Below are 26896 nucleotides of genomic sequence, written 5' to 3' on the forward strand. Positions count from 1 at the left end.
GTGCAGCCCTAATCCAAATGCATAAAAGAAAACAAATAAGTCACGTTTGAAAACCTCCCGGGAATGCCGCACATCCAGATAAAGTACAACGTAATCTGGACCGTTAGCGACACGCGCTAACCACCCGGGCTAACGAGACGCTTGCGGCGCGGCAGATTAGCCACAATTATGTAAAAGCAGGCGAACACAGCTGCTTTTATGGAAACGGAGGCCTCTGTACCAGGACTTAAGGGGATCAACACACAAAACACTGCCGTTTCAGGCTGATTTAAGACGGTTTCCCAATTGCTCAGAATGGCATTTCCTTTTCAAACTTCAACTTACTGGAGGCACATTTGACTGCAGGAATAATCAGACATACGGCAGAAATTGCACCACAGAATGATGTTTCTGAGATATTTTTTTAAACACTTTTTGTCATATTTGTACATACAGATTTCAGCAGCGGAGCATGAAAAAATTATATTTAAAAAAATGTTCAAAATTAAGAGGGTGTTTGAAAATACATTCAAGGAAAATACATTCAAGGAAATGCTTCATGGACCATAAAAAATAACATTTCATTTCTTTGAGTCTGAGGCTGGATTTTCTTTTTACATTATCAGTTACAGTTTCATTCATGAAGCAGCAGCATTTCGTGGCATAAGGCATATCAGTGAATATAATTATAATGTAATTACGACAATCCCATTTCACAGTATGACAGGTCTGCAGCGGTGGAAGTAAGTGAGTAAAAAGTAGAGATACAAGGGCAAAGAATTTATTTATACAGAAAAGGATCAGATGAAAATTCAACCTTCAAAAAAAAAATCAACCTCCAAATGTACTTTAAGTAGAGAAGTAAAAGGATCTTAATGTGTGGAGCTTTTAATCGAAATTTCAAAATGAGTAGAAAGTACAGACATGTGCTTTAAAATGTTGTGAAGTAAAAGCAAGTATTTGTTAGAAAATTTGAGCCAAGTAAAACTACCCCAAAATGTTCACTTTTTACTTTACTTGCCACCACTGCCACTCTTGCCAATGGATGAAGAGCAAATCTCAAACCTTTCTCCATAAATACCATGTGAGATAGATGTATCTCTTGTCCCTAATATCCCTGAGCACATCCATCCGCTCTGGGGTCAGATCCCGCCCACAGCACTCGGATTGGATGATCTGTTTGATTGACAGACGGGTCCCACCAGTCGCCCACGGTGATGATCTGGCCCCGCCCAAACTGAGACCTCTTATGACCTGGGAATGAGAGCCATACAAGAAAACAGAAAAAAAAAATTGAACTGAGCTGGTAAAGGTCTGTTTTTCACATTCTAGTTTTAAGAAGCTCAACCATACTATTTTTACTAAATTGGTATGGTTTGATGTAATCCTAATCAAAATATGAGCATACAGCAACTGAGTTTGCTCTTTTTAAATCATAATGACAAAAGAAACTACCAAAATAACCCTGATCAAAAGCTTACATACCCAGGTTCTTAATACTGTGTATTGCCCCTTTAACATCAATTACAGCTTGGATTCTTTTGTGGTAGTTGTGGATGGGCTTCTAGATTTTCTCGGATGGTAAAACTGTTTTGCATCAAGCAGTCCATTTTTCATCAAGTGCCCCTTTATTGTGCATCTCGAAACAGCTACAAGAAAGTCCTGTATTTCAGAAGTTATCTTTTGTTTTTTCCTGCCAGTTGTTGCTGAAATGTTTGTTGGTCGACCTGACCGTGGTTTGGTTTCAACAGAATCCTGCATTTTCCACTTTTCACTTTCCACTGCTGATTGATACTCTCAGTACCTTGGATATCTTTTTTTATAACCCTTTCACATTTTAAACAGTTCAACTTGGGCTGGGAAATTTATTGAATTTAAATCTAATCGTGCTTTTAATAAAGGTCGATCACGATAATCGTGTGGTGCGTTTTAATCGAGGAGAATTGGCCAGACCTGTCTGGAAAAAAATATGGACGCCGCAATGCAGCAGCGCCTGTCAGGTCAGTCCCAGGGATACTTGGCGCAAACAAACAGGAAGCACAGGATGGCACATGCGGCACAAAGAGGAGAGGACCTGGTGATTGTATGTGCAAAATCAGCTACAAAGTTGTGCTAACTCGTCTAAAGGACAAAACAGAAACACTTGCGGAGCTGCCAGAGGAACAGGACACAGGGATGAAGAGTTTACCTTCGAAGAGGAAAACTATCGATCGCTATTTGGACCATGTGGATTTGTTTTGAGGCTGCAGCTGTGGATTAGCTGGACTTCTAACAGTGAATTGTTAGTTTGATCGTCTTCTTTTTACTATTAAATGCATGGTTTACTCATTTGTGTAAGTATAAAGTTGTTAGCGCTTCACTCCGTGACGTCGTGGCCTTTTGAGGCTCCGCCCACAAACATGTGCTAGTTGTCTTCTGACATTCTTCAAACCTTCCACTTTTTTATGGATGTTTGTGTGTTGCTTGGCCAGGTGAAGGGGGGACATGGGGATGTTGTACTGTGATGCTAGAAGTGTGGACTTTGTTTTTGCTGATGAGTTAGCTGCAGTTTTCAGTTTGGCTGCAGCATCTGTTTACTTGCTCGTCCAGGAAAGACCACATTTATTGTTTTTTTCTTTTAAACCAAAAAACTTTATCGAAAATCGAGATCGATCAATATGGGGAAAATTATACAAAATTATATATTTTTTTTTCATTATCACACAGCCCTAAGTTCGACCTTTTATACACACAATAATAATAACAAACACAGGTCAGAGGTGAGGATCTTTAGTAGCCATTCAAACCTGTTTGTGTCAACTTGTGTGCATGTTATCGGGCCAAGATCAGGTAGGACCAGGGTATGTAAACTTTTGATCAGGGTCATTTTGGAAGTTTCTTATAACCGATATGATTTAAAAAGGGTAAACTCAGTTGTTTGACCATAAATGGCTTCACACAACCACTAACCATGAGTGAAAAAACTTCATTCATATTCTCTGAAAAATAGTAGAAACTTTGAGCACAACTTTCTAAGTCGACTTTTTAGCGCTTTTGACCATGTCAAAAGGTTCTCTCATTAAAAATATGCACAGAGCTGTGTTTGTTGACCCACTGACACATCTTCTACATAAGTATCCAGGAAATGCTTTCCTCACCTCTCCGTCTTTTGCTAAGCCTAAACTTTTTATCACAGTCGCTTCACTACAGCCAGAATGAAATTGTACTATACTACTTGTTTTATATGGTGCACATAGATGTTTATGGGGGAAAAAAACAACAGAAGCAACCCTGATGCTTTTTCGGCTGGAATTGAAAAAAAATATATATATATATATAAGACTAAGAAATAATCAATTATTCTACTCAACACTGTCTCACTTTACAGGTAAAACGTGCATCTAATAAACTCAACGGTTTCCTCACACATTAACTTAAAAGAATAGGCCACCGTTTTTACATACTAAGATATGTTCTTACCTAACCTTAGACGTGTTAAAGAGGGGGTATTATGCTTTTTTCAGCCACATAGCACCAGTCTCTAGCACACTACAATGATGACGAAACCTTCTGTTGGTCTGTCAATGCAGTAAATTAGAAGAACTGCCTTGTATAAAATTGCTCTTTCAAAATGGCGGTAGCAAATGACTTGAAATAGGCCCCTGTCTCTTTAAGAACCTCTGACCCTTTCCGACACGCCCCCTCCACACGCTGTCTGTGGCATCACAACAACACTGCGCTCGTTGTCTCAACTGTATTGAAACTACGATCGGTGCATTTTAATTTTTATTGTTGGAAAGGAGCTACTGTTTATCACTTTGTGAACAATGGCCACACAGGATATTATTTGGAGACGAACCTTCCACACCGGACGCTTGGAAGGGGCTCTTGCCTGAAAAATAACTGCTGTTTGGAGGCTCTCTCTTTGCATCTGCCATGCCCTATGGATCTCTAACTATACCCCCATGGACGACACCAGGATCTGCAGGAGCCCATACGATTCAAAAGACGGACATTATCTGTGCAGGTGGACAATGGTTTTTCGAGGTTACCCGTTAGCTTGTTATAATCGACTACAGCTCATTGTTGATGAAAAGTCTGCAATAAACCACAAATGTGTAAAGCCAGGCTCATTGTGTGATCATCGTAAAGGCTGCTTCAAGTAGTTGCTGCTTTATTGACGTTATTTGTGCATAATATGCTGCCTGTTTTCAATGAATGTTGTGAAGGTGAAGGTTGTTAGCTTGTCGCGGCTAATAGTGCCTTAGCTCCGGGAGAAAACCACTCGGCTACGACTCACTGTAGATGAAATGTGAGCAATAAACTACGAAATCAACAAGCCAGGCTCCATGTGTCGTCATCATCATAAAGGCTGCTTCAAGCAGTTGCCTGTTTTAGTGACGTTTTCAATGCATAATATGCTGCTTGTATTCAGTGAATTTTCCCGTTAGCTTGTCGCGGCTAGCTTGTTAGCTCCGGGAGAAAACCACTCGGCTATGACCCATTGTAGATGAAATGTGAGCAATAAACTTCCAAATCAACAAGCCTGGCTCCGTGTGTGATCATTGTTAAACGGTTCTTTGTGTGTGGTGGTTTTATTGACTTTATTTGTGCATATTTCTCGTTTCCACGTGATGACTCGAGGTTTAGCTTAGCATTAGCTTTCTCCGGAGGCTCTGTGCATCATCAAGGCCCAGCGCAGAACCAGACACTGGAATAAGTGTTCTTGTCACCGGTTTTAATCCTGGGTGTTTCGGTAACAGAAACACTGATGTGTGTCTTTGTAAAAGTCTGCTGTGGCTCCGGTTCATAACACATGAAGCTAATCCTCCATGATGACTCTGTTTACATCTTAGGGCTAGACACTGCGGGGAGGGGGTTCAGCTGAGGAGCAGTGGTTGGTTACTCGGCTGGTGACGAAAGGTCGGAGGCGTATCCTGGAGGTCGAGGGCGTTTCTTGAAGGAATCAGGCGTTTTATCCCTAAAATGGCCGCCATCAGAGTTTCTACAGATTACTCGAAAATACGTGAATGTGCCAAGGCAACACTTCAGGCATGGTTTTAATGAGGGAATGACTTAACATGATGTAAAGCTTGAAAAAGTCGATTTTGCATAATACCCCCCCTTTAATATATCCCCGTCTGGTCTTTGTCCGTGCGCTCTGTCACGCAAACGGAGCACATACGCAGCCTCTCCCACATGTCATATAGCTCCAAAAAAGCTCACGATAGAAGCTACCAAGCTCTTCCACGTGTTCCCTATTTAAATAAAGTTACGTGAAGTGTTTTCATGCGAAGTATATTTACACAGAAATGTAACATGTCGATTTTATAAGCAGATAAAAAGGGGGACTATATTGTGAGGCGTAATGATACGAGGAGCACAACGTCCGCGCAGTAACTCCTAAAGACTTCCCCGCTCACTTCCGTCAATAGAAGCTGCGTGACTTGTAGAGAGCCTTTTACAACAAGCAGAAAATATATTTTCGGAAAGTGCTGGCGCATTCCTACCTCATGGTGGAGCTCCTGAGTCCTGTGTCGTCGTCCGGGGTGAGTTGGAAATCTGTGAAACATTACTACACTATATACTTTCTGCTTGTTATCACAGCCCGGCACGATGCACGTAAAAGGCATTGTTCACAAGTTATCCACGCTTCTTCAACTGTTCTCTGCGAGCTCTCTACAAGTCACGCAGCTTCTATTGACGGAAGAGAGCGGGGAAGTCTTTAGGAGTTACTGCACGGACGCTGTGCTCCTCGTATCATTACACCTCACAATATAGTACCCCTTTTATCCTGCTTATAAAATCGACATGTTACATTTCTGTGTAAATATACTTTGCATGAAAACACTTCACGTAACTTTATTTAAATGGGGAACACGTGGAAGAGCTTGGTAGCTTCTATCGTGAGCTTTTTCGGAGCTATATGACATGTGGGAGAGGCTGCGTATGTGCTCCGTTTGCCTGGCAGAGCGCATGGACAAAGACCAGACAGGTATATATTAACTCGGCTAAGGTTAGGTAAGAACATATCTTAGTATGTAAAAACAGTGGCCTATTCCTTTAAAGCCACACTGCGGAACATTCTAAGCTCTATTGCTCCGTCATAAGAGCAACTGAACTCAGGTTTGCCGCTGTACCAAATGCTGTCAAACGTAAGAAGCTAAAGCTAACTCACCTGTGACGGGGTGGTTCACATTGTGACCTCTTCTCCTCAGCTCCTCCGCTACGTTTCCATCAATGCCATCTTCTAAATTCACTGTCCACTGGTCGTCTGCGGAGCCAAACAGCAGTGCATAATGAATTTTTAAGTGTTTTTATCTGTTAACGCAGCACTGCTAGAATAAATGTAAACAAAGTTAGCCTTGTGAAACTTTAACGGTTTTATAATAAGCAATAAATTACATAACAAATAGATGTAGGTGTATTCTTTCTCTATTGCCATTTATACTATATTTATGAGTTTCAAGAATAAAACTAAAAGAATGATTGGGGCAGTGTTTCACATTGGATTTTTCCAGGTTTTCCAGGTAGCGTGGGAGTATACGGCTACAACATAAGACGCCTGAAAACATTCTCAACCCACTGCGGAAACCTATTTAAAACAAAGCAGAAGAGTGGATTTGCAGGACGTGCAACTATCAATCATTAATAGGAGTAAAAATAAATTTTATGGCACAAGGCATGTCATAAAAGAAAAATGTTTCCTCGTTTGTTTTTGTGGTAAAGGGAAAAGGTCGTACTTTTCTGGTCGTAGTGAACGTAAACCCGCGGAGCATCTAGAGCCTGCTGTGGATTCATCCCAAACTCCTGCATGTTCAACAAGGCCTAGAAAATAAGGAGAAATATTACACCAGCAAAGGTAGCAGGTTGTGATTGTATACATATGGCCTTAGTTAGTGAGCACACACTTCATAACATTTCAGTCTCACCTGGACGTGTCCTTGCGGCTGCATGAAAGCTCCCATGACGCCGAGAGCAGCCAGGAGCCTGTCGGAGCTCGAGTCCGTCACCAGCGCCGAGATGATGGTGTGATACGGACGCTTCCCTCCGGCGATGCAGTTCGGATGGTCGCGGCGCAGGGAGAAGTTAGCGCCGCGATTCTACGACAAGGAATTCAACACTGGGTTTAGCTACTTCGCACTGAAAGTGAGATAACAACAGACAAAATATAGTCCCATAGTAACTGTGAGAAGAAAACCGTCTGTGTAGGTTTCCTCCGGTTTCCCCTACCACTGAAAACATGTACAATAGGCCAAATGATGTGAGTGAATTTTTCTGCTTTTGACGGTCAGCCCCAAAGGGCGGCGGTGGTGACAAACAAAGTTTACTACCCCTGTGTACGAAGTGAGTGTTTTTTTTCTTGTTCTTTTTTTACCTTCATTTAATCAGGAAAGTCCCACTGAGATCAAGAATTTATATTTCAGGGAAGTCCTGGCCCACACAAATGATGTGCAAGTACATGTTTTAGTGGTGGGGAAACCGGAGTACCCGGAGAAAACCTATGCAGACACGGGGAGAACAAGCAAACTCCAAAATCGAACCTTCTTGCTAGTGCTAACCGCCGCCCAAACTGTACGTTATGTAAAATTGTCCCATGTAAAGTAATAGGAGTCTTTCCTCCTGTAAGAGTGCTAACTGCCATTTCCCACAAAGTCCCTGGATATTAGTGCCCAATGTGACCCAATGGCTTCATGGGTGGTTAGCATGGCACCTTTACTTTCGACTGCGGCCTTACATTCAGGTGACGTACTCATGCATAATTTTGTTGTCACTTAGAGAAGCTGCAGGATCTTTTAATGATGAAACTTCTCTGTGGCTTAGATCTGTCCACGTTTGGATGAGCTGCTGTTTGGGCGTTCAGCTGGGGCTTTTCGTTCCAGTGTCTGCGAACATTGGTGAAAAGATCTGCTGCTTGTGGAAACTCACACTTCACTGTGATTGGCTAAATCAGCTGTCACTTAGTCAAAGCATGGCCAAGGCCAAAGAACGGGAGGAGTGAGTCGGCAAAGGTGACTCTATCTGAGCAGACATGTTTGTGTAAGCTCTCAGTCGTGCTGGAGTTTTCCGTTGTAGATAAAGGTTCTCATATCGTCATCTGTAGTTTAAGCAGTTCATAATCTTCAACATAATCTCAGATCCAGGCTAACCTAACCCCAGAGTGTGGAAATATGAGAACTAATGCTAAATGACACGTCTATCCTTTTGACCGCAGTCCCAAAGTTAACCTACAGCTGTGCACACATGACGTCGGCCGCTCTGTTTGGGTTCGCTGATTACTTTCTGAGCGCTGTGTGCTGAACTATTGACAATAACAGCATAACAAATGTTCATCATTTCAGACCTGCAGCGAGAACCCGCAGCCTCTGGGGACGAGGCCGGTGCCGAAGCCCATGTAGTTACTGTTGACAAAGGAGCAGGCGTTTCCCTCACTGTCGATCACGCAGAAGTACACCGTGTCACTTCCTGTCTCCAGGCCGGGTTTGACTCCCTCCATGACCCTGCAGAGGTGAGAAAAATAATGATCGAGACCAGTTATTACAGGGAGCACATGCAAACACAACTTTATAGAAATGGAAGCACTTGATTTCTTTATTTGAGTGAAAGTACAGATTCTACAGGTCGAATCTGATAAAAAACTAAGTTGCCCTGTCAATTTAGTACTTTTGTTGAAGCGCTACGTTCGTTTGCTGTAGAAAATACTAAACTGTTCAAAGTAGAAAGTGCAACATATTTTCATGCTGTGAACTTTGTGGCTTCAAAAAGAAGATGAAGATGGCGCCCGAATTCATCGCCTATCACATTAAAAACATGATGGGGACAATCCTTCTTCCTTTTTGTGAGTCGGTGGCATTGACAGCGCATGTGCAAGTGCCCCCTACTGGTCCGGACTATCCATTGTAAGACTTTTACATGGGATAAAGCAGTGATTCCCAAACTGTGGTGTATACACTTGATGCCCCAGGCGAAGAAAAAATTACGGAAGGCCGGGGGTTTAAAGCAGTACTAAGCAACTCATGCCCCTAGAGGCCATAAGCGGCACTGCAGGTGTTGTAGCATGTCTTCATTAATTGTCCGTGAGAGTAAATACTATACTAATACGCCAACAGAAAAGACAAAGGGAGAGAGGGATATTGTAAATCCAATTACACAATGGAGATATTTTTTTCTCACTCAAACTTTGCTGTAAATACTGTTTAATTGGCTAGCAAAGCCCTTTAGCCTGCTAGCTTCTTCTTTGTGATTCCATTAGTGTGTATTGGGGCCTCCGGGTCGGAGCAGGCAAAGTTGCAATTGTGGTTTTCTGGCCAGAGACACCGGGGGAGATGAAAGACCCCCCAATCATCCCATTAACGCTTGTAATGGCTCCTGCAGGTGCGCACTGTCGGTGTGTCCTTGGGCAAGACACTTCACCCACCTTGGTTCCTTTTGTACTTTTTCCACCGACCTAATGTAGGTGGAAAATTGCTATTCAAGTTGTGACTATTTACCATTTACCATCACAATATGATAGAAAAGTACCCGTTAAATCTGCCACACAAGGAAATGCAGTTTTACAGGCGCGAGTGCCTTCTAATTCAGGACCGAGAGTGCGGCTGAGGCTGTGCGCTAGCCTTTGCCTTTTTGACACTTTTTGGTGCTTTTTCGTCATTTTTGTTGCTTTTTTGACACTTTTTACAATGAGCCTTTAGATTTTGGTAAAATGCTGTCGGTTCAGGTGGGGGTTAAGTGGTTAAGATCCTGTGTATAAATTATCTTAATATTAACAAGAACTTACATTGATAGTCTGTAAGGTGAAATGTTGTTTTTTTTTATTTAATGGATTGCATATAATTCACCGCATGGGCCTGCAAATTGATGTAATTTAAGTAATACTAAATAATCGATCTATCTGTCAGGTCCAATCAGGAGGGAGGGGAAGTAAGCTGAATCGCTTACTTTTGAAAGTTCGTTCTCGTTCTCCTTATTTTGCAGAGGAGTGGCTTTGGTCCAGTCAGGAGTGAAGGAACTTCATTGTTCAGTTTTCTCTCATTCTCCTCACTTTGAAAGCAGAACCAGAACTTAACAGTCGAGCTCCAAACCAGCGTCTGCTGTTCAAAATGAGTCCTGGTCCACTGGGACAAAACAACACTCAGCTTTACCTGTTCAAACTTTAAAAAAAAAAAAAAATATTAAAACTGACATTTTCTTTTTAAGTCGGTCTATATATTTTTAATAAATGATAAAATAATGTTTAAATGTGGAAAATGTGCTGAAGTTCACGTAAATAATGGATAAAATAGACATTTTATTGGGTGTGAGCTTAAGCCTCAGAGGGCACACGTTTGGTTTGGGAACCACTGAGATAACGAGAGCTGCCAATTGTATTCTTTTGACTTTGGAGCCTTTTGAGAAATGTTGTGCAGTAGAAAGTATCTTATTTACCTTGTGTGGCTTCAGGCAGATGTTTGAGTGGTTTCATATAGATTTATTTTTACCACTGTGTTGATACAAATATTTCCGTGTCAACAAGTGCGAGCCTGTAAAACTGAAATTGAATGGCTGTGAATGTTATGAGTGTGAAGAGAAGATTACGCTAATGTTTTATAGACATGAGCAGTGTTTGTGTTTGTTTAGCCGCAGATAAAAAAGGCTGTGGTTCAAAGTCCATCAGTGAAGAGACACACACATATGTCCCTGTCCCCCTATCTCTGTGAGGACAAACACCATGTATCTATAATGGCAACACACATCGCCAAGGATATAGGTTATATGAACGGACTTATTGTGGTCTACTTCTTCCTGAAACAGTAATGAGATGGGGGCTGGCTCTGGAAGTTCCTGGCTCCTATGGACTTTCGTTTGAAAATGCTTCGCCCATGTAATTAAAATAGCCCTTTATCAGATGTGTCATGTTTGAACAGCGGCAAACACGCCCAAAACGTCACATCGTGGTGCCAACAATTCAAGATAAATACATAAATGGGAGCAGCAAGACACCTAGAAAGTGTATCTTGGTTCAGTTCAGTGATGCATCTCACTAATATGTGCCTAATCGATGAATATTTAGACTGTGAAAGGCGTGTAGAAATGGGATTATTAACACAATATCGATATATTGACAGAACATACAGTACTTACAAACATTTATTTTTTATAATGAAACACATGCAATTAATCTGTTCTCTGTCATTTTAGGGTTAGGTGTAGGGTTAGAGTTATTTTCTCCAATAAAGAATCCAAATCTCAGAGCATATTGACTGGAGAGCTTGCAGCCTATATGCCGGTGTGATACCTCATTTGAAAGCCAAGACCTTCTAGTGTCTAAAAAAACATGACGTGTGTGAATGAAACACAATTTATATCACATTTGCCATCCCTAACCCTATCCATAAACCTACCCCACAGCGCCAATCCTAACCCCTGAATCGTGGCAACAGCAAGAAACAGGTTAATTGAATTTCTGTCTGATCTTTGTCTTTCTGGTGAAATGCAAAGGGAGCTGACTGGGTTGAGATGGAGAATCAGGGTTGTCACACTACTCGTTACAAGTATTGATTTATTCTTCTTTAAGGACTACTGCTTCCAAAGTCAAAGGTCTTGTAGTCTCTCATACAGTAATAGTTAGATCAAATCAAATTAGAAAATATTTTAAATGGCCATACATTCCAGGATTAATCCCGCTCACACTTAACCATGAGTTCAACTCAGCACTTCGTGAAGTTGCTTCTTCTCAGTGAAAGTCGAAGGAATACATTCGTTACAGGATTTGTTCATTGAAAATGCGTGTTTTGATCAGTTGTGTCAGAAATATCAAATGGCTAATGCAGATGTTTTTAAATATATACAAATACGTAGTTTTGTTAAATCAATGTTCCCATCTTTTCCTTGTCAGCCTCCCAGCTCAAACATGAATACTTTTAAAAGATCTGTTGAAAAAAGGGTACAATTTCTATGATATGTATTGAACTGTCAGATATGGAACAGAAAAGAAGCTTGGCAACAGGACATTGGAATAAAAATCACTGTATCTATATCAAAGCTCAAGACAACGTCCACTCGTCTTCAGTCTGTGCTCGTCATGGACTGCTCCAATCCAAAGTTCTATACAGGCTAAACCTTTCCAAAGTACGGCTTTCCAAAATGTTCCATGGGGTGAACACAGCTCGTGAACGGTGCGGCCAGGAACAGGCTTCACTCGCTCACACTTTCTGGAACCGTCCTAACATAACAGCTTACTGTGGACTCAGATGTTTAAATTGTTGTTTGTGGAACACAGTTACACCCTGACCCTGTGACTGCACTTTTTGGAGTAGCCCGAGTAACTGCTATTCTTACTAACAAGCAGAAAACTGAATAAGCTAAAAGACTGATCCTATTAAATTGGAATAAAACCCTCCAACCTTTATTAATTTATTACATAACGTAATGAAACATGTCCAATTGGATTTTTTTTTTAATTTGAACTAAAAGGAAAGGTAGATGATTTTCATCTGATATGGGTTCTATTTCTAGAGCACCTCGACACATTTAAACAAGCTAATGTATGAATGAAGAATAAGTGAATGGCCTGAAGGGAGTAAAGGGAGCCCAGGTGAGAGAGTAAAACGTGTTGAAGAAAGGAGGTGGTGCAGTGTATTATGTTTATTCATTGTTCTAGCTTCCAGTTTTGGCCGGTTTGAAAAGCCAAGGACCAGTAAATATAAGGGCCGTGTCTTAGCGCGAGCTAGTGACTCTTTTTGGTGTAATACCAGCATGATATCCTCCAGATAGAAGCAAAATGGTTTGCAAAGACACAACAACTGTCAAGGCTAAAGCACCGGCCTCATGTGAAATCAGAAAAAATCCCAAAACAGTCATGTGGACTGGTCATGCTCTTGCACAACAGGGTAAATTCTCTTCTTACTGTACTGGTATGTTACTCTAGTATTAAAACAAAATATAAGCATGGTTACGTTAGCTAGCTGGCTAAACCCTCCTAGTGACTCTGCCTTCCCCGTGGCTGTGGTTCTTTATTTAGCGAGGTAAAATATCGGTCATGAGTCTCCAGCCGCGATGTCTGGTGTGTCCCTTCAGATATTCTGTGACAGGAACAGATTTGTTGTGATGATGGAAACTCTGGGTCTCACCTGGGCGGGGTTTTGTCAAAGGTCAAATGATAAGTTAATGATATTGATTTTGCTCTTGGTCATTGATTTAATTTGAAGATATTTGAAGATGTTGTTGTTATTGTTCAGAAAACTGTCCGACTGTCATGGATTTGTGATGGTGTAATTCTTCTCCAAGCACATAGCACATTTGGGAGTCTGTATAAACTCAATCACAATTAACTGACTGCAAAATGAGTTAATAATTATTTAAATGATTGACTAGTTGGTGCATTTCCCCACTCCACGTCTAAATGAGTCACTGGTGTTCTGACGAGTGCGCCGTGACGGCCTGGAGTGGTATCTAAAACAAACAGACAGTGCCTGGGCCTGCCTGGCACCGCGGCACCACGCACCTGTCCAGACTGACGCTCTTCCCCCTCGACCGGCCGTAGCTCTTGTCCAATAGGGCGTCGACGGGGACGGTCACGTGATCGGGGTCACCCAGGTAACGCAGGACGTCTGTTTGGGCCAATCGAACAGCCTCGGTCAAAACGTGGATGTAGTCCGCGCTGTTATGGCCCATAGCTGCAAACAGAGCACACGGGTCATCAGTTTGACAGTCGGCTTCTCATGCAGACTTCCCTTTGTTTTGGTTCAGCTGTAGCCTTTTTTTCTTGCATTAAACAAACAAATGAATATTGTCATTGCTACATGCAAGACAGTTCTCAGTTATATTGTATTTTCCGTATATGATTCAGCCCTATTTATTTTATTTCTTTTCTGTTTCTTTGTAATTTATCCACATGATGGTCAATGACATCTGCCATCAAAAAAGACCCTTTTTAATTTTTAGAATTAAAGTCTCCATCTGTTCTATTCTCTCACTCCAAATCCATTATTGACATATTAGACACATTTTTTGCTAAAACATAGTTAACACAATTATATCTAAAAATAATAATTATTTTACCCATATTGATCAATCTTGATTTTCGATTTCATTTCTTTTAATGATAAAAACAATAAATGTAGCCTTTCCTGCACCAGTGAGTAAATAGATACAGCGGTCAAACTTGAAACTGCGTGCTAAAGACAAGCAGACGCCTCTAAACCTCACAGTACATCATCACCATCATCACTTTATCTGTTTGTTCCACAACCCTCAGGATCAATTCTAAATGACTGTCTGGCATTATTTTTTTGCTTCATTATTTTATTTTCTTATTTACAGAATAAAATAACATGCTTACAAGACCCCACCCACCCCAACCACTCCCCTGTGCATTCATACCACAACCACAATCATCCACACATGACACACAGGAAAGCAAGCAAAGGAGAGGAAACACAAACGGAACAAATATTAGTAGCATAAGAAAATGAAATGAAATAAAATCAATAATGCTAATAAAAAATAAATCAATAAACAAAATACACACAATTAGCAAAACATTTATGACATAACAAATGGCACACCTTAGTAGTACACCTAATACAGTGGGGAAAACAAGTATTTGGTCTGTTTCCCATAGACTTTCTATTGGATTTTGGCCAAATACTCCCCCCCCCCACTGTACTTATATCTCTACAAAGTCAGCTTATTTCAGTTTAATTGTTGTTTCCAATCAGCTCATTCACGCATTGTGTGGTTTGTGCACTTTGTGTCACATTTCAAAATCAACAAAACATTTGAAATCCTCCCCAGCCTTGCCCATGTTTCACATCAATGACCTCTGGCTCACCTTTGAGGGGGAACATGTCCAGGATGTTGAGCAGCAGCAAAGCAACCAGTCCCTGGCCGTTTGGGGGCGGCTCCCACAGTGTCACGCCCTGGACACACAGCCTCATGATAGAAGATCATTAACAACACCGGCGCATTAGCTGGACACTCACCTTGTACTGAAAGCTGATGGGACGGATGACCTCACTGCGGTGCCTCTTCAGGTCGTCCAGAGTCATGACCCCTCCGTGCTCCCTGATGGTGTCCACGATGGCTTCAGCAACTCTGCCTTCATAGAAAGCAGCTGTTCCGCGCTCACCCAACTCCTGTGAAGTAAAGTACATTTCAAATTTCAGTCCCTCCAGGATTTTGGGCAAAAGAGACACAGGGGAAAGCCAGGGTACTACTTCCACTTCCAAAACCACCAATAGCACAGATGGAGCGCATAAGCTGAAGATACTCCCACCATTTATTCACAAATTCTTCTTTGAGATAAAAATAAAAATTAAAGGCTATTGACAGAATTAACTAAATATGATTGAATTTGCCACGCTTCTTTTCATCAAAGAAGGTTTCGGAGCCCAGCCTGATGAATGAAGTCGTAACAAGGGCCTGAATCAATGGGGGTTCTCTCATGACGTTTTCATCATTGTGCCTTTGTCCCAGCTGAGAATTATGAGCCCACAGGACGCTGGGCGGGACATGTAAATGTCACTGGTGACGAACTCGGGCTATGATCAAAAATGTTGAGCTCATGGTTATTGTATAAGCCTGTGAGTCATCTGAAGAATATTTCCTTTCACTTGACCAGCTGAATCAAAGCTGAAATTAGGTTTCATCAGGTCACAGCAGGAACTTGGGAAGATATTGGCACCTTGTAAAATTGAGAACGTCCGTATCTACTAATGTGTGGTGAGTGGTGAGGAGAGAAAAAATAAAGCATTGAGCTTAAAAACATAACATTTGGCAACTGTTTTTCAAGATGTCAAAAGTGCAATGTGCCCTTACTTTATTTAACTTTATTGATTATGGGTCAGGGCGCAGGTTTCCCCCGGGTACGCCGGTTTCCCCTATCTCCAAAGACATGCTGGTCAGGTTGGCCCACAGTGGCGGTGCACAGGGTCACAGTGGCTCATGCTAGCTGCTTCTACCACAGGGGTGAGCTCTGAGCTTGTTTCCCTAAATAGCACACCCATAAGAAGCGTGAAACAATATTTCCTGATAAATGATGTAGAGGATGGGTAACAGAACTGTGGAGCATCAATCGATAAATACTTAGGAATAAGACAAACAAAGCAAGTCAAACACTCCTCCCTGTGCACACAGATTATACTGGCCCCATGATGAGAAAGAGACCGATCCCTCAGTCATTTTAACTTAATAAAACCCCCAGGATTGAATTGTACTGCCGAAATATTTGTTGTTTTTGAGACTTACTTGAGGCATTTCACATTTTTTTAAATATACCTGACTAAAGCCTAATCTAAAGACATAAAAAAATGAACATGTCATAGCACACTAGAGGCGGAACCCTTAAACATTAGTGGGAGCGATGCTTGGAATGAGGAGAAGGAGGAAGTTGAACATGGACTATTGTAACATCTTGGACCCCCATGCCACTCCTATATTAAACATGTAGGTGTCTATTAGTAGCTGGAGGAAGGGTGGTCTCCGTAACCTCAGCCTCAGGAGGAAGTGAAGGTATTCGAGAGGATTTGACCATGTGGGAAGGAGCGATGAAAGAGAAAATGGGCACATACAGTGAGAACCAGATTATAGAGTTTATAGAGACTTTATAAAAAGACATTGCATTTTTTCTCACTGTCCGACATGAAACCGAATCACCGTCAATTAGAATTTTGAAAATAATTTCTATTTGCTAAACGCCAGAAGGATGAGGGATAGAATTTTTAAGAAATGTTTTTGTTACTTTTCACACAGTCAGAAGTTTACATACACTAAAATTACTATTCACCTTATTCCGGAGGTTCGCGTGGGCGCCGCCATGAACTGTGCCCGCCCCTTTTCTCCTATCTGTTAACATGGGACTGGAGAAGTCCAGATAAAATCAGTCACTACACGAAAACAAAGCCGTTTTTCGGACGCGCAGAGAAACGATGCAGTGTTGACATGTTGGTGCAAATGAACATTGAACATTTTACACAAATCAATCTACTAAACATCAGATTTGAGTGGAGAATATTTTCCCTCGTTCTCCGTACAAATGAACGGGTTTCGCGCTCGACCGGAAGTGTCTGTACAACGGAAGTGCCGAGACACCGCAAAAAGTGGCAAAAGTGGGCGGAATAAGGTGAATACCTTTAAACCATTTGGGAAAGCCCAGATGACGATGTCATGACCTTGGAAGCACAAGTCTGATTCATCCTTGGATGCAATTTCAAGATGCTTGAAGGTGCCACTTTCAGTGGTTAAAACAATGATGGAACTGTCTAGTCATCATACAGATCAGAAAGAAAGTGTCCCAGAGATGAACGTGCTGTGTCTGAAATGTGAATGTCAACCCAAGAACAAATGCAAAAGACCTGGTGAAGATGCTGATCCTGGTAAGAGTTTGTCATTATCCAGAGTGAGGAGAGGGGGGGGAATCTTGCAAGCCTGACAACACCATCCCAAATGTGAAATACGGGGGTGGCAGCATCATGCTGTGGGGTTGTTTTGCTGTGGGAGGGACTTCACAAAATAGATGACATCATGAAGAAAGAACACAAAGTGGAAATATTGGAGCAACATCTCAAGACATCAGCCTGGAAGTTAAAGTATGGGGAAATTGACAATTCCCAAAGCAAACTGCCAATACTGGTTACAAAGGAGCTTAAGAATAACAAAGTCAGTGTTTTGAAGTGGTCATCACAAAGTCCTGATCCAGTTGAAAATGTATGGGCTAAAAAGTCATGTGCACGCAAGGTGGCCTACAAATTTGGTTCAGCTATGCCTGTTTGGTTTGGATGAATGGACCAAAAGTTTGTGGAAAGAAATCCAAAACGTTTGACTCAAAATATACAGTTTAAAGGCAATGCTACCAAATATTAATTACATACACTTACATACATCAGACAGTGAGAAAAAAAATGCAAATGTGTCCTTTTATGAAGTGTATGTAAACATATGGTTCTCACTGTTGGTATAAGATGGACCCAGACAAGAGGATCCCCTGATCAGAAGCTGAGCGTATACTGTATTTGGAGGATGGAAGAAGACAGGAAAAGGAATACTACAATCTATAAGTACAACTGATTCACTTGCATGCTTACATAAAATGCCCAGCATGCATTGTCGAAGGCAACCACTAGAGGGCACTCGAAAATACACCCTAACAGTAGATGAAGAGCTGGGACCAAAACAACATGGCGCCACCCACAATGTTTTTTTCACCACACTTGGTAAAAAGGACTTAAAAGCATTGGTGTTTTTTTTGGGGGGGCAAATGGTTCAGATCACTTATGAGCTGATTATTTTGCTTCACCTGTTAGGGTGTGTAGAAGACCCCACGGGTGGCTCATGTACTGTTACATTCCTATGACTCTGGAAGCAACTCACAGAGCGCATATGTGTATGCGTTTCGAACAGAGAGCAGAAATGAGCCTTAAAGCTGGGCTTACACTGTGCGACTTTTCAACATGCGAATCACATACGAGGAGAGGCCGAGCCCACGAATGAGGTGCTGTATGGAGTGATAACGCACACCACTTTGGTCATGTAACTCGTGCAATGACATGACCAAGGCATTACTATGGATACTAGCTTGGTCCGTCCCACCACCCTGTCAGACAGCGGGTCTAAACTCATCCATTCATTCACCAAATAACATTTGGCAAGGCAAACTCAGCCACGAATGACAAGTAGCCTAGCTTAAATTGGTGGTAGTCAATAAACTTTTGCTGACTTTCGTCCCTGAGGTGTGTTGCCCTCGCTCACCTGCGTTCGATTTCAAAACTGCGGTGAAAATCACAGTGTAAGCCTAGCCTGGCTAAGCCCAGACTGCTCTGTGCGCTCGAATCATTTCGAACGGCACAGCAGCCTGAGGACCATGGCAGACATTTTCACAAGGATTTGAGGACCAATCACAAAATGAGGTTGCCTGGCCTGCCAGACACTCCTCCTATCTGTTCAAAAGAAGAACTGTCTGGGTGGCTGCTCGCAGCCAATCATTTCACAATTTTACCTACATCGGTCCAATCACGCACCACGAGACGGAAGCCGCCACCTGTCACCACCACGTACTCTTCCAAAACATTAAAGATGGCGGTGTGGCGACCGATACACTGTTTTCTTTTGCTCTTTTGTCTGTTTTAAATCATTTGGAAAATATAAAATCCCTAAAACCAGAGCAAGAAGCAGCGTTCGAAGCGTTCCTTGTAAAAAAGGACGTTTTAGGAAAGGCTTCCTGCCGCGTGTTACTGCGACGTATCTAGCGTTGCTCTAATTGGTTGATGTCGTCCGTCAATCATGCCCACCGGGAAATCATTGAGCTCATGCTTGTTCCCAGACTATATGTCCCTGAAATATCTATGAAAAAGCACATAGTTTGGCAAGCCAAGGAGGGACAGCAACACAATGATGCGCCATTTGACATGCGTAAGCTTGTAGTTTGTTTAGGGATAAAAAAAAGTGTATTTATGGATCCAACATGACGCCATTTTTTTATCAAGCTTTAGACCGTGTTCTAAATAGTTTAGCTCGAAAGTTTACAGCGGGTACGTCATGCGTCATCGGATACGATGATATGATTGGCTATGGCTACATATCCAGATACATGATAGACCTTCGTAGCGCCCAATAAACGGCTATGGACGATCGTAAACCACACCTCTCCTATGAGAAAATGAATTGGTTAGCCAGGCTATAGTGTAAGCCCAGCTTAAACAATTGTTTCTGAACTGGTGTAACTTCAAGACCCACCATCACCCCGAGGCTTACCAAATCCAAATAATTAATCAGTTGTGCTTTTTGGCAAAGACATGCAACCGTTTTTGGAGTCGGGATCCAGTGTGTCCAAAACAATGAATCAAGTGTAAAGTTGATTTATGCATTTTACAGGATGTAAAAGTTGACATGCTACATAAAGTGCCAATAAACTTTCACAATCCATCTAATGAAATCAATTACCCTGAGTGTTTGAGCCAGAGCCTGGTTTCTGAAGACTTGTCCCGCCTTCGGTGCCTGTCCTTGGATGAGCAGGTCTGGACTCGGGTCTCTGCCGGCCGCTCGGAGCTCTGAGACCCACTGCCCCCAGTGGTGAGCGGTCACCGAGGCTACAGGAAACCCCCTCTGGGCCAGCTCCACCGCCCCACTCAGCACGTCCTGGAGAGACAGCTGCCCCCCCACACCCGCCGAAAAAACAACAACAGAGGAAACACATGCGCATGAGCTCACAGGAAACACCACCGAACGGGAAGGAAGTGTGAGTCACTGTGAGGAAGAGAGGTGTGGAGTTTGTGATTCAGTGAGTGAGTCTTTATGATCAAATGTATTAGCATTTGTTTGACTTCATATTGCAATGATATTTCACGTTTTACAGGAAAATCAATGGGATTGTGATTTGTGATCAAGATTCAATTCTTGGTGCACATTTCAGACTTCTCTAGGAGCGTTTACATTTGAGAAGAGACGGAAATACAAACTGCCAAACTAATACAAGAACCACATACATTTTCAGAACATTTTTGTACCGTCTAAACTCACTGGCAGACAGACCTCTTTTTTCTTTTCATTTTAACTTTAGTCTTTTGGAGGAAAATGTCTTTTAGTCTTTGTCACATTTTAGTCATTTCCATATGTGATCCTCAAAAAAAAAAAACTCAAAAGGTTTTAGTCCGTTTCGGTGAAAAAAGTATTTCAACAAATTAATTTAGGTCAATAAGTATTGAAAAATGTGATTTAGGATGACAGGCTGTATCAAGCTTTTGACAAACCGATTACACTTACTTATCTGACTGATGAGAAATGAGAAACGCACCAAGTCCCACTTGTATTAAAATTGTGATATAGAGCTTTAGTTGTATGATTTTTTTTTTTTTTATTTGTGCAAAGATAATTCTTGTTAGACATAAATTATTCGGAACGGTTCACTATGAGGAGTTATATTTGACTGGATTTAAAATGTCATTCTTTCCATTTGTCAGTTTTTGTGGAAAACACTGATCTAAGATGTGACTAAAAGTACTTTTTTTTTTACAGCAGTACTTTAAATAATTACAATTTTGATCACAATTTTAGCAAAGAAATTGTACTTTTACTTAAGTAAAAATGTTCTGTACTCCAGTGTTAATTTCGTCGACTAAAATATTTAGTCTTAATTTTAGTCAAAGTGATATTTTTGCCGACTAAAATTGGACTAAAACTAAATTAAAACTTTCTCATGAGACTAAAACTATGACTGAAATGTCCAGATATTTTAGTCGACTAAAATAAGACTAAATAAAAATGAAAAAGAGAGACTAAAATCATCCAAACTTCTATTGACAGACTGAAAAAGCCTCATATCATTTAAATTCACTGCCAAATGAACAGGTTTGTGCTTTATTCATGTGGGAGCAGCTCCATGAAGTCAAGGACCACGATTAAATATGATTATAATGAATATTATAAATATAAGTCGACTAAATTAGTCTTCATTTTAGTCGACTAAATTGACATGCAATTTTAGTCGACTAAAACTAGACTAAAATTGAAAAGTTCTTTTTGACTAAATCTTGACTGAAATTAAATTACATTTTAGTCAAAAGACTAAGACTAAAACTAAAATAAAATATGTTGTCAAAATTAACACTGCTGTACTCTTTCCACCACTGCCAAAGAGCAAATTTTAGCTTGTCCCCGTTAAGTTGAAAATGCTTTCATCATTGTTGAAAAAGTTAGCGAGTAAATATCAGTGACCAGTTGTTTTGTTGCTTTCAGAGCACATCATTTTTCCGAAGTAAGTGCAGTTGTGCCATTTGCCTAATTTGCCTAATTTGCTAATGGTGTTAATATTGTGATTTTGACTTGATCGTAATTAATTGAGCGACTCCAAACCATGGCCCTCAGTGGCACACCTGATGTCATCGTATGTGTCACAAGCTCAAAAACAAAAGAAAAGAAAAAAAGAAAACAATGAGTTCACACAGGCTTCGATGACTGTGGGGACATTTTACTTGCTGGTCTCAGTCTAACCTTGTTACTGCCAAACAGCTGGACTGTATCAAACCAACAGGCTGCTGCTCCCGGGACGGTCACGTTCAGAGCATCGAATGCAGAGGGAGGGGCGTCTGCACTGAAACCACGGCTTTCCATGTAATCCAAGGACTGGGCCTCAGCTGCGCGCCCGCTGAGGAGAAACAGGGACTTTGGTCTTTGATAGGTATTAAGAGCTCAGACCGAAAAACGTGTACACAACGGCAGACCTGCAAAACATTCAACAGCACAACAACTGATTCATTTCAATGACATCTTTTTACTTTCACCTTTGCCTTTGGTTTTCAGACAAATTGTAATATTATGCTACATGAAGGCTACTTCATACAGTTTATCACACAAACAGATATTTTCATCAAATCCTGTAAAATAAAAATCTTGTTAAATCTTTGAACTTCCTAGTTTGTATTGGCAATAAATCCTTTCTCTTATCACTATCCTGTTTATAAAATCTGTGTCCAATCCAATAATTATTATAGACAACAAAGGATTTGCTAGGAATGCATAGTTAATCGCAAGTCAATTGAAATCACAATTTTAATGTTCACAATGACCAAAGCAGAGAAATTAGCCATGTGATTGGATGTCAACATGAGCAATTTTAGGTTGTACAATGTCCCCTGAGCCCACCATAGTACATCTCAAAACTATAATAAATATTGCTACTGGCAGTAAAATAAATCTTGATTTTAAAACATGAATTGCAAATCCAATCACAATCTCAGTACTAGGGAGAAAAATTGTCCAAAATTGTGCAGCGGCCATGTTGATACAAAATGAGTTCATCATACTAGTTTTGTTTCTCATCATTAATGGAACCACTGCAGCATACATCAGACGTTTACACTCAAAGAGTTACTCAATACTCAAAGTACTCCAGCAGTATTCACCAAGTACTTTTTCAACTATTTGGGACACGAGTATTTACTTATACTTGGAAGGTTATTTTCAAGCAACTTCAGTCATACTTGAGTAAATATTTTGGCTCAGGTCATAAGAAATCATATTAAAGCAAATGACATTCCTACACTCCGAACTCTGTTTATATGTTGTATTAAAATACTTTGGCTATTGACTACAGAATAGAGTAGCTAAAGAAAAAAAAACATATTTGCATTTACAATTGTGCCCCTGTTTCACACCACGGACCATACCTCCCATTCAAACCCTTGATCTCTCCCGTGTGTCCATTGTAGAACAAGCAGAAGGCGTCTCCTCCGATCCCAGTGCTGCAGGGCTCAGTCACAGCCAGAGCTGCAGCCACTGCCACGGCTGCGTCTGCTGCGTTCCCGCCACGCTTCAGGATGTCTGCAATAAAACACTAATGTAAACACTTTCTTTCCCCAAGTTTGCTAATATTACATAATCTGTACCAGTAAATAAAAGAGCCTTGAGACAACGGTGAATTCACTCAAGATTCACTCAATTGCTGTTCGAACGTAAACTTCAGTAGTGCTACTATTTGTGTAACTAATCAGAGGATTCTTAGCGGTGACACAAGCGCTATACACAAACATAGAGTGTCATTTTACAAGCGATGAAGACCTACTGAAACTTTTTGAATGCTGAGCTATAGATCTACACACAATAGAACAGAAGCCTATAATTAATACCATAATGCTAGTAATAATGTCTGAGTGCCCCTGCTGCACTGGACAGGTATATAGGAATTTATGTATACTGGGCTGTACTATATGGCACATTATTCAGGCTATTGTACTTGTATATCAAGTTTATGACTTTAATGATGACAATGTGAGAATAAGGTGCCTGGATCTTGGCTGGCACAAGGCTACATAATAACTGCAAGTAAACAAGTCAATTAAGTGGAGGCCTTTTGAGAGCTGAAATAGAGAGGTGCACCACCTCATGACATCAGCAAGAGGAGGCGGGTGTTTTGAGCTCTAGACAGATTTAATGGTATGTAGGATTACTTCACTTCACTTTACTGCGCAGTAATCTTCACTTTACTGTGCGGATGCCAAATTACTCCTGGTATTATTACGCCTTACAATATAGTTCCCCCTTTTATCCGCTTAGAAAATCCACATTGTTTAATTTTGTGTAATTATACTTTGTAGTGTAACACTTCACGTAACCATATTTAAATAAGGAAAACGTGGAAGAGCTTGGTAGCTTCTATCTTGACCTGTTTTGGAGCTATAGAGGAGAGAGGGAGAGGCTAAATGCTAACGCCGTCTGCGCTGTGTGTACGTGACTGAAGGCACGGGTGAAGACCAGACAGGTCCTAAAGAACTCGTCAAAGCTAAGGTAAGAATATATCTTAGTATGTAAAAACGGTGGCCTATTCCTTTAAAGCTAGCACAAAAACTCAGCATTATGCACTAAAAGCTAGCTCCAAGTTAGCTGGCTAGCCAGGCTTTTAACAGTCTGAACAGAGCCACGTTTTAGATTTATTTTTCTATCAAACAAAAAATTTAAATTCCCTTTCTATAGTTTTAGCATATTTTCATAGACGTCCATGCACATAGTCAATTATTAATCCGAGTAGTCGCACATAGTCATGGTCGTAGTCGTAAACTTTTACCATATTTTTTTTTCATTATGATACCAGCACGCGCCCCGTCACCTGATCTCCATGGCAACTGCCCTCCAGGCTCCACTCACCGAGTCCAGCGTCGGTGGCTAAAGGCTGACTGGACGCCACGCAGCCGCTCAAAGACACCACGGGAGAGCGGCGGGAGGAGAAAACCAACGAGCCTTCCATCATGCGGGAACTGTGGCCGTGCAGACTACCGGAGCAGCATGGCAAAGTTACCCCGCTAAGTTTGGACTTCAAACCTTAAGTTGGATTTCTCTGGGCTCGATAAGGCGCAAGGCTGAGTAGCAGAAGACAGATGATCTCAGATGGCATGGATGGGCTAAGTGACCTGACTTCTGGCATCTCAGCTCATGATGTCCCTCAGATATTTCGCTGGTGCAGTGGTGTCAGGCAGTACATCATGTTGGTTTGTTTTATTTTTATTGTTTACACACAGATTCTATTGTGTTTTTAGGTTAAATCAAGGGTTGATTTTTTGTCTCAATGTAATATTATAGTTGAAGACAGGTGGGACTATACCGTGCACATGGATCCTTAGGCTTTTACAGAAATAGACACAGACATACTGTATGCATACTTAGAGCCATGTATACTGTGACGTGATGTTTGGGCTATTTTAATGGCTCTGTTGCTACATAGTAGGCCTACTAGTATACTGTAGTTTCCCAGCAGTGAGATGGAAGCTACAGGGCAGGCACAAACATAGTAGTTTTAATGGCACACTGCATAACATTGTGTAATGTGTATTATACTTTTGCCATCAATACAAAACAAACAAAAAAATCAGCTTAACACAGAAAATGTTACTTTTGCAGTGGGTAATCAAAGAATGAAGTTAGATGAGGACCTAACTACCTCTTTAAATCTCAGATTTGGCTGCCTTTAGTAGTCCTGGTAGTCTCCATGGAGACGATCTGGAAACATCTCGCACCCGGTGAAGTTACAAGTCAGGTCTTCGGAGAGGTGAGCCGCCCACAGGTGATTTCAAGTATTTTTCAACATGAAAAATATCTGTAATAAAATAAATGTGTTTGGGTGAAATTGTATGTTTCCCTAACTTTTACCACATAAAGCTAAAGTGACGCTTAAGGAGATGCATAGATAGATTCTTTATTGTCCCATTAAGTTTGTTTTCACAAACTGTCATGTCAACACCACAACTTTCAACATTCAACACAAAAAGGGTGCACAAAATTCAATTCTGCATTCAGGGGGAGGAGCAGGAGGACGTTATGGAGAGGCTGTTCTGTTGCTCTGAGAGTGGTTTTGAGGAGCTTGTTTTTATAGAGGAGAGCTGATGGAGTAATCTTAAAGTCTATGTTTGTATGAGGCTTTTTGTGCTAATTCTGCTTTCTGATTGGATAATTGTCCTGAGACACTGGCAGATATTTCTGAAATTTACAATGGGATGGAAGTTTATTTGTAGAGCCCTTTTCATATCACACAAGTCACTCAAAGCACTTCTCTGCTCCTTTTGAGTCTATGTATACCAGAAAACAATGATTTGACGAAATAGTTTCAGTGATTGAATTACTGACGTTCAGGCTTCAAATGTTCCCAATTCTGAAACAGAACAACACAGATGACTGCTGCTTTGTAAAACCTTCACTCAGGACTGCATGATTTTTTGTTGTGCAAAAAAAGATCCCTATTGGCTTCTGTCAAACAAAGCAGGATGAAGCTGTTCTTCAGTCAGCTGGACCTGGCCTGTGAACTCCACAGTCTCCTCCCTGAAGATTGATGGATGTATAATGGATCGTGCTCATCATCTTTCAGGTCTACAGTGTAAAAACAGCACATTTAGGTCCATTGGATATAATTAGGGCTGCGTACCGTTACATTTTTTTTTGATACCGGTACTTCGACACCTGAACGATACTTTTTCGATACCTTTACTAACATATTTGTCATTAAGAACCATGATACAGATCAATAATGTCAATGTTGAATTTCTTTTACAAACAACCAAGAAACTTCCATTAAAGGGACTAGATGCAAGTTGGTCATATTTCTGGTCACTGCTGCCACCTCAGGTCTTACCTGTAACTGCACCTTCTAAGATTAAGCTCGAGCATGACTTAATTTCCATTTTTTTAATCCAAATTTAATTTCCCCCCAATTTTTCAAAAGTTTAACATTTCTTCCTGCTTTTTTTCTATTTTCTCCATGTTCTTTCTTTCATATTTATTTTTTTTTCCCCCAAATGTATTTACATTTTTCCACTTGTTTTTCCAACTTTTTACATTTTTTAAAAATTTGGATGACCAACCGCCGCAAAACTGGAATATAAAAATGTTATATTTCTTTTCAGTACCTGCTTTCGATTATTTTTTCGATACCAGTAGCACCTAAACCTTCTTTTTCGATACTTTTATGTTTTCGATACCAGAC

The 26896-nt window shown here is 40.9% G+C and overlaps 2 protein-coding genes across 2 annotated transcripts in view; one reads left to right on the forward strand and one right to left on the reverse strand.

Moving 5' to 3' along the window:
- Positions 1–26896, forward strand: part of LOC306977348 (E3 ubiquitin-protein ligase RNF14-like) — a 324872-nt gene that overhangs the window by 213637 nt on the left and 84339 nt on the right. The window lies entirely within an intron of this gene.
- LOC306976970 (glutathione hydrolase-like YwrD proenzyme) lies at positions 1008–24753 on the reverse strand. The gene is made up of 12 exons (XM_079575118.1): positions 24571–24753; positions 23097–23250; positions 21922–22075; positions 19876–20082; positions 14922–15074; positions 14771–14858; positions 13442–13613; positions 8303–8459; positions 6891–7061; positions 6702–6786; positions 6137–6232; positions 1008–1233 (listed from the first exon to the last, which is right to left on the reverse strand). Exons 1-12 carry the CDS (start codon positions 24671–24673, stop codon positions 1088–1090), a joined length of 1686 nt encoding a protein of 561 aa, XP_079431244.1. The 5' UTR covers positions 24674–24753; the 3' UTR covers positions 1008–1087.

This window comes from Gobius niger (assembly GCF_951799975.1).
Source record: "Gobius niger genome assembly, chromosome: 17".
NCBI lineage: Eukaryota > Metazoa > Chordata > Actinopteri > Gobiiformes > Gobiidae > Gobius > Gobius niger.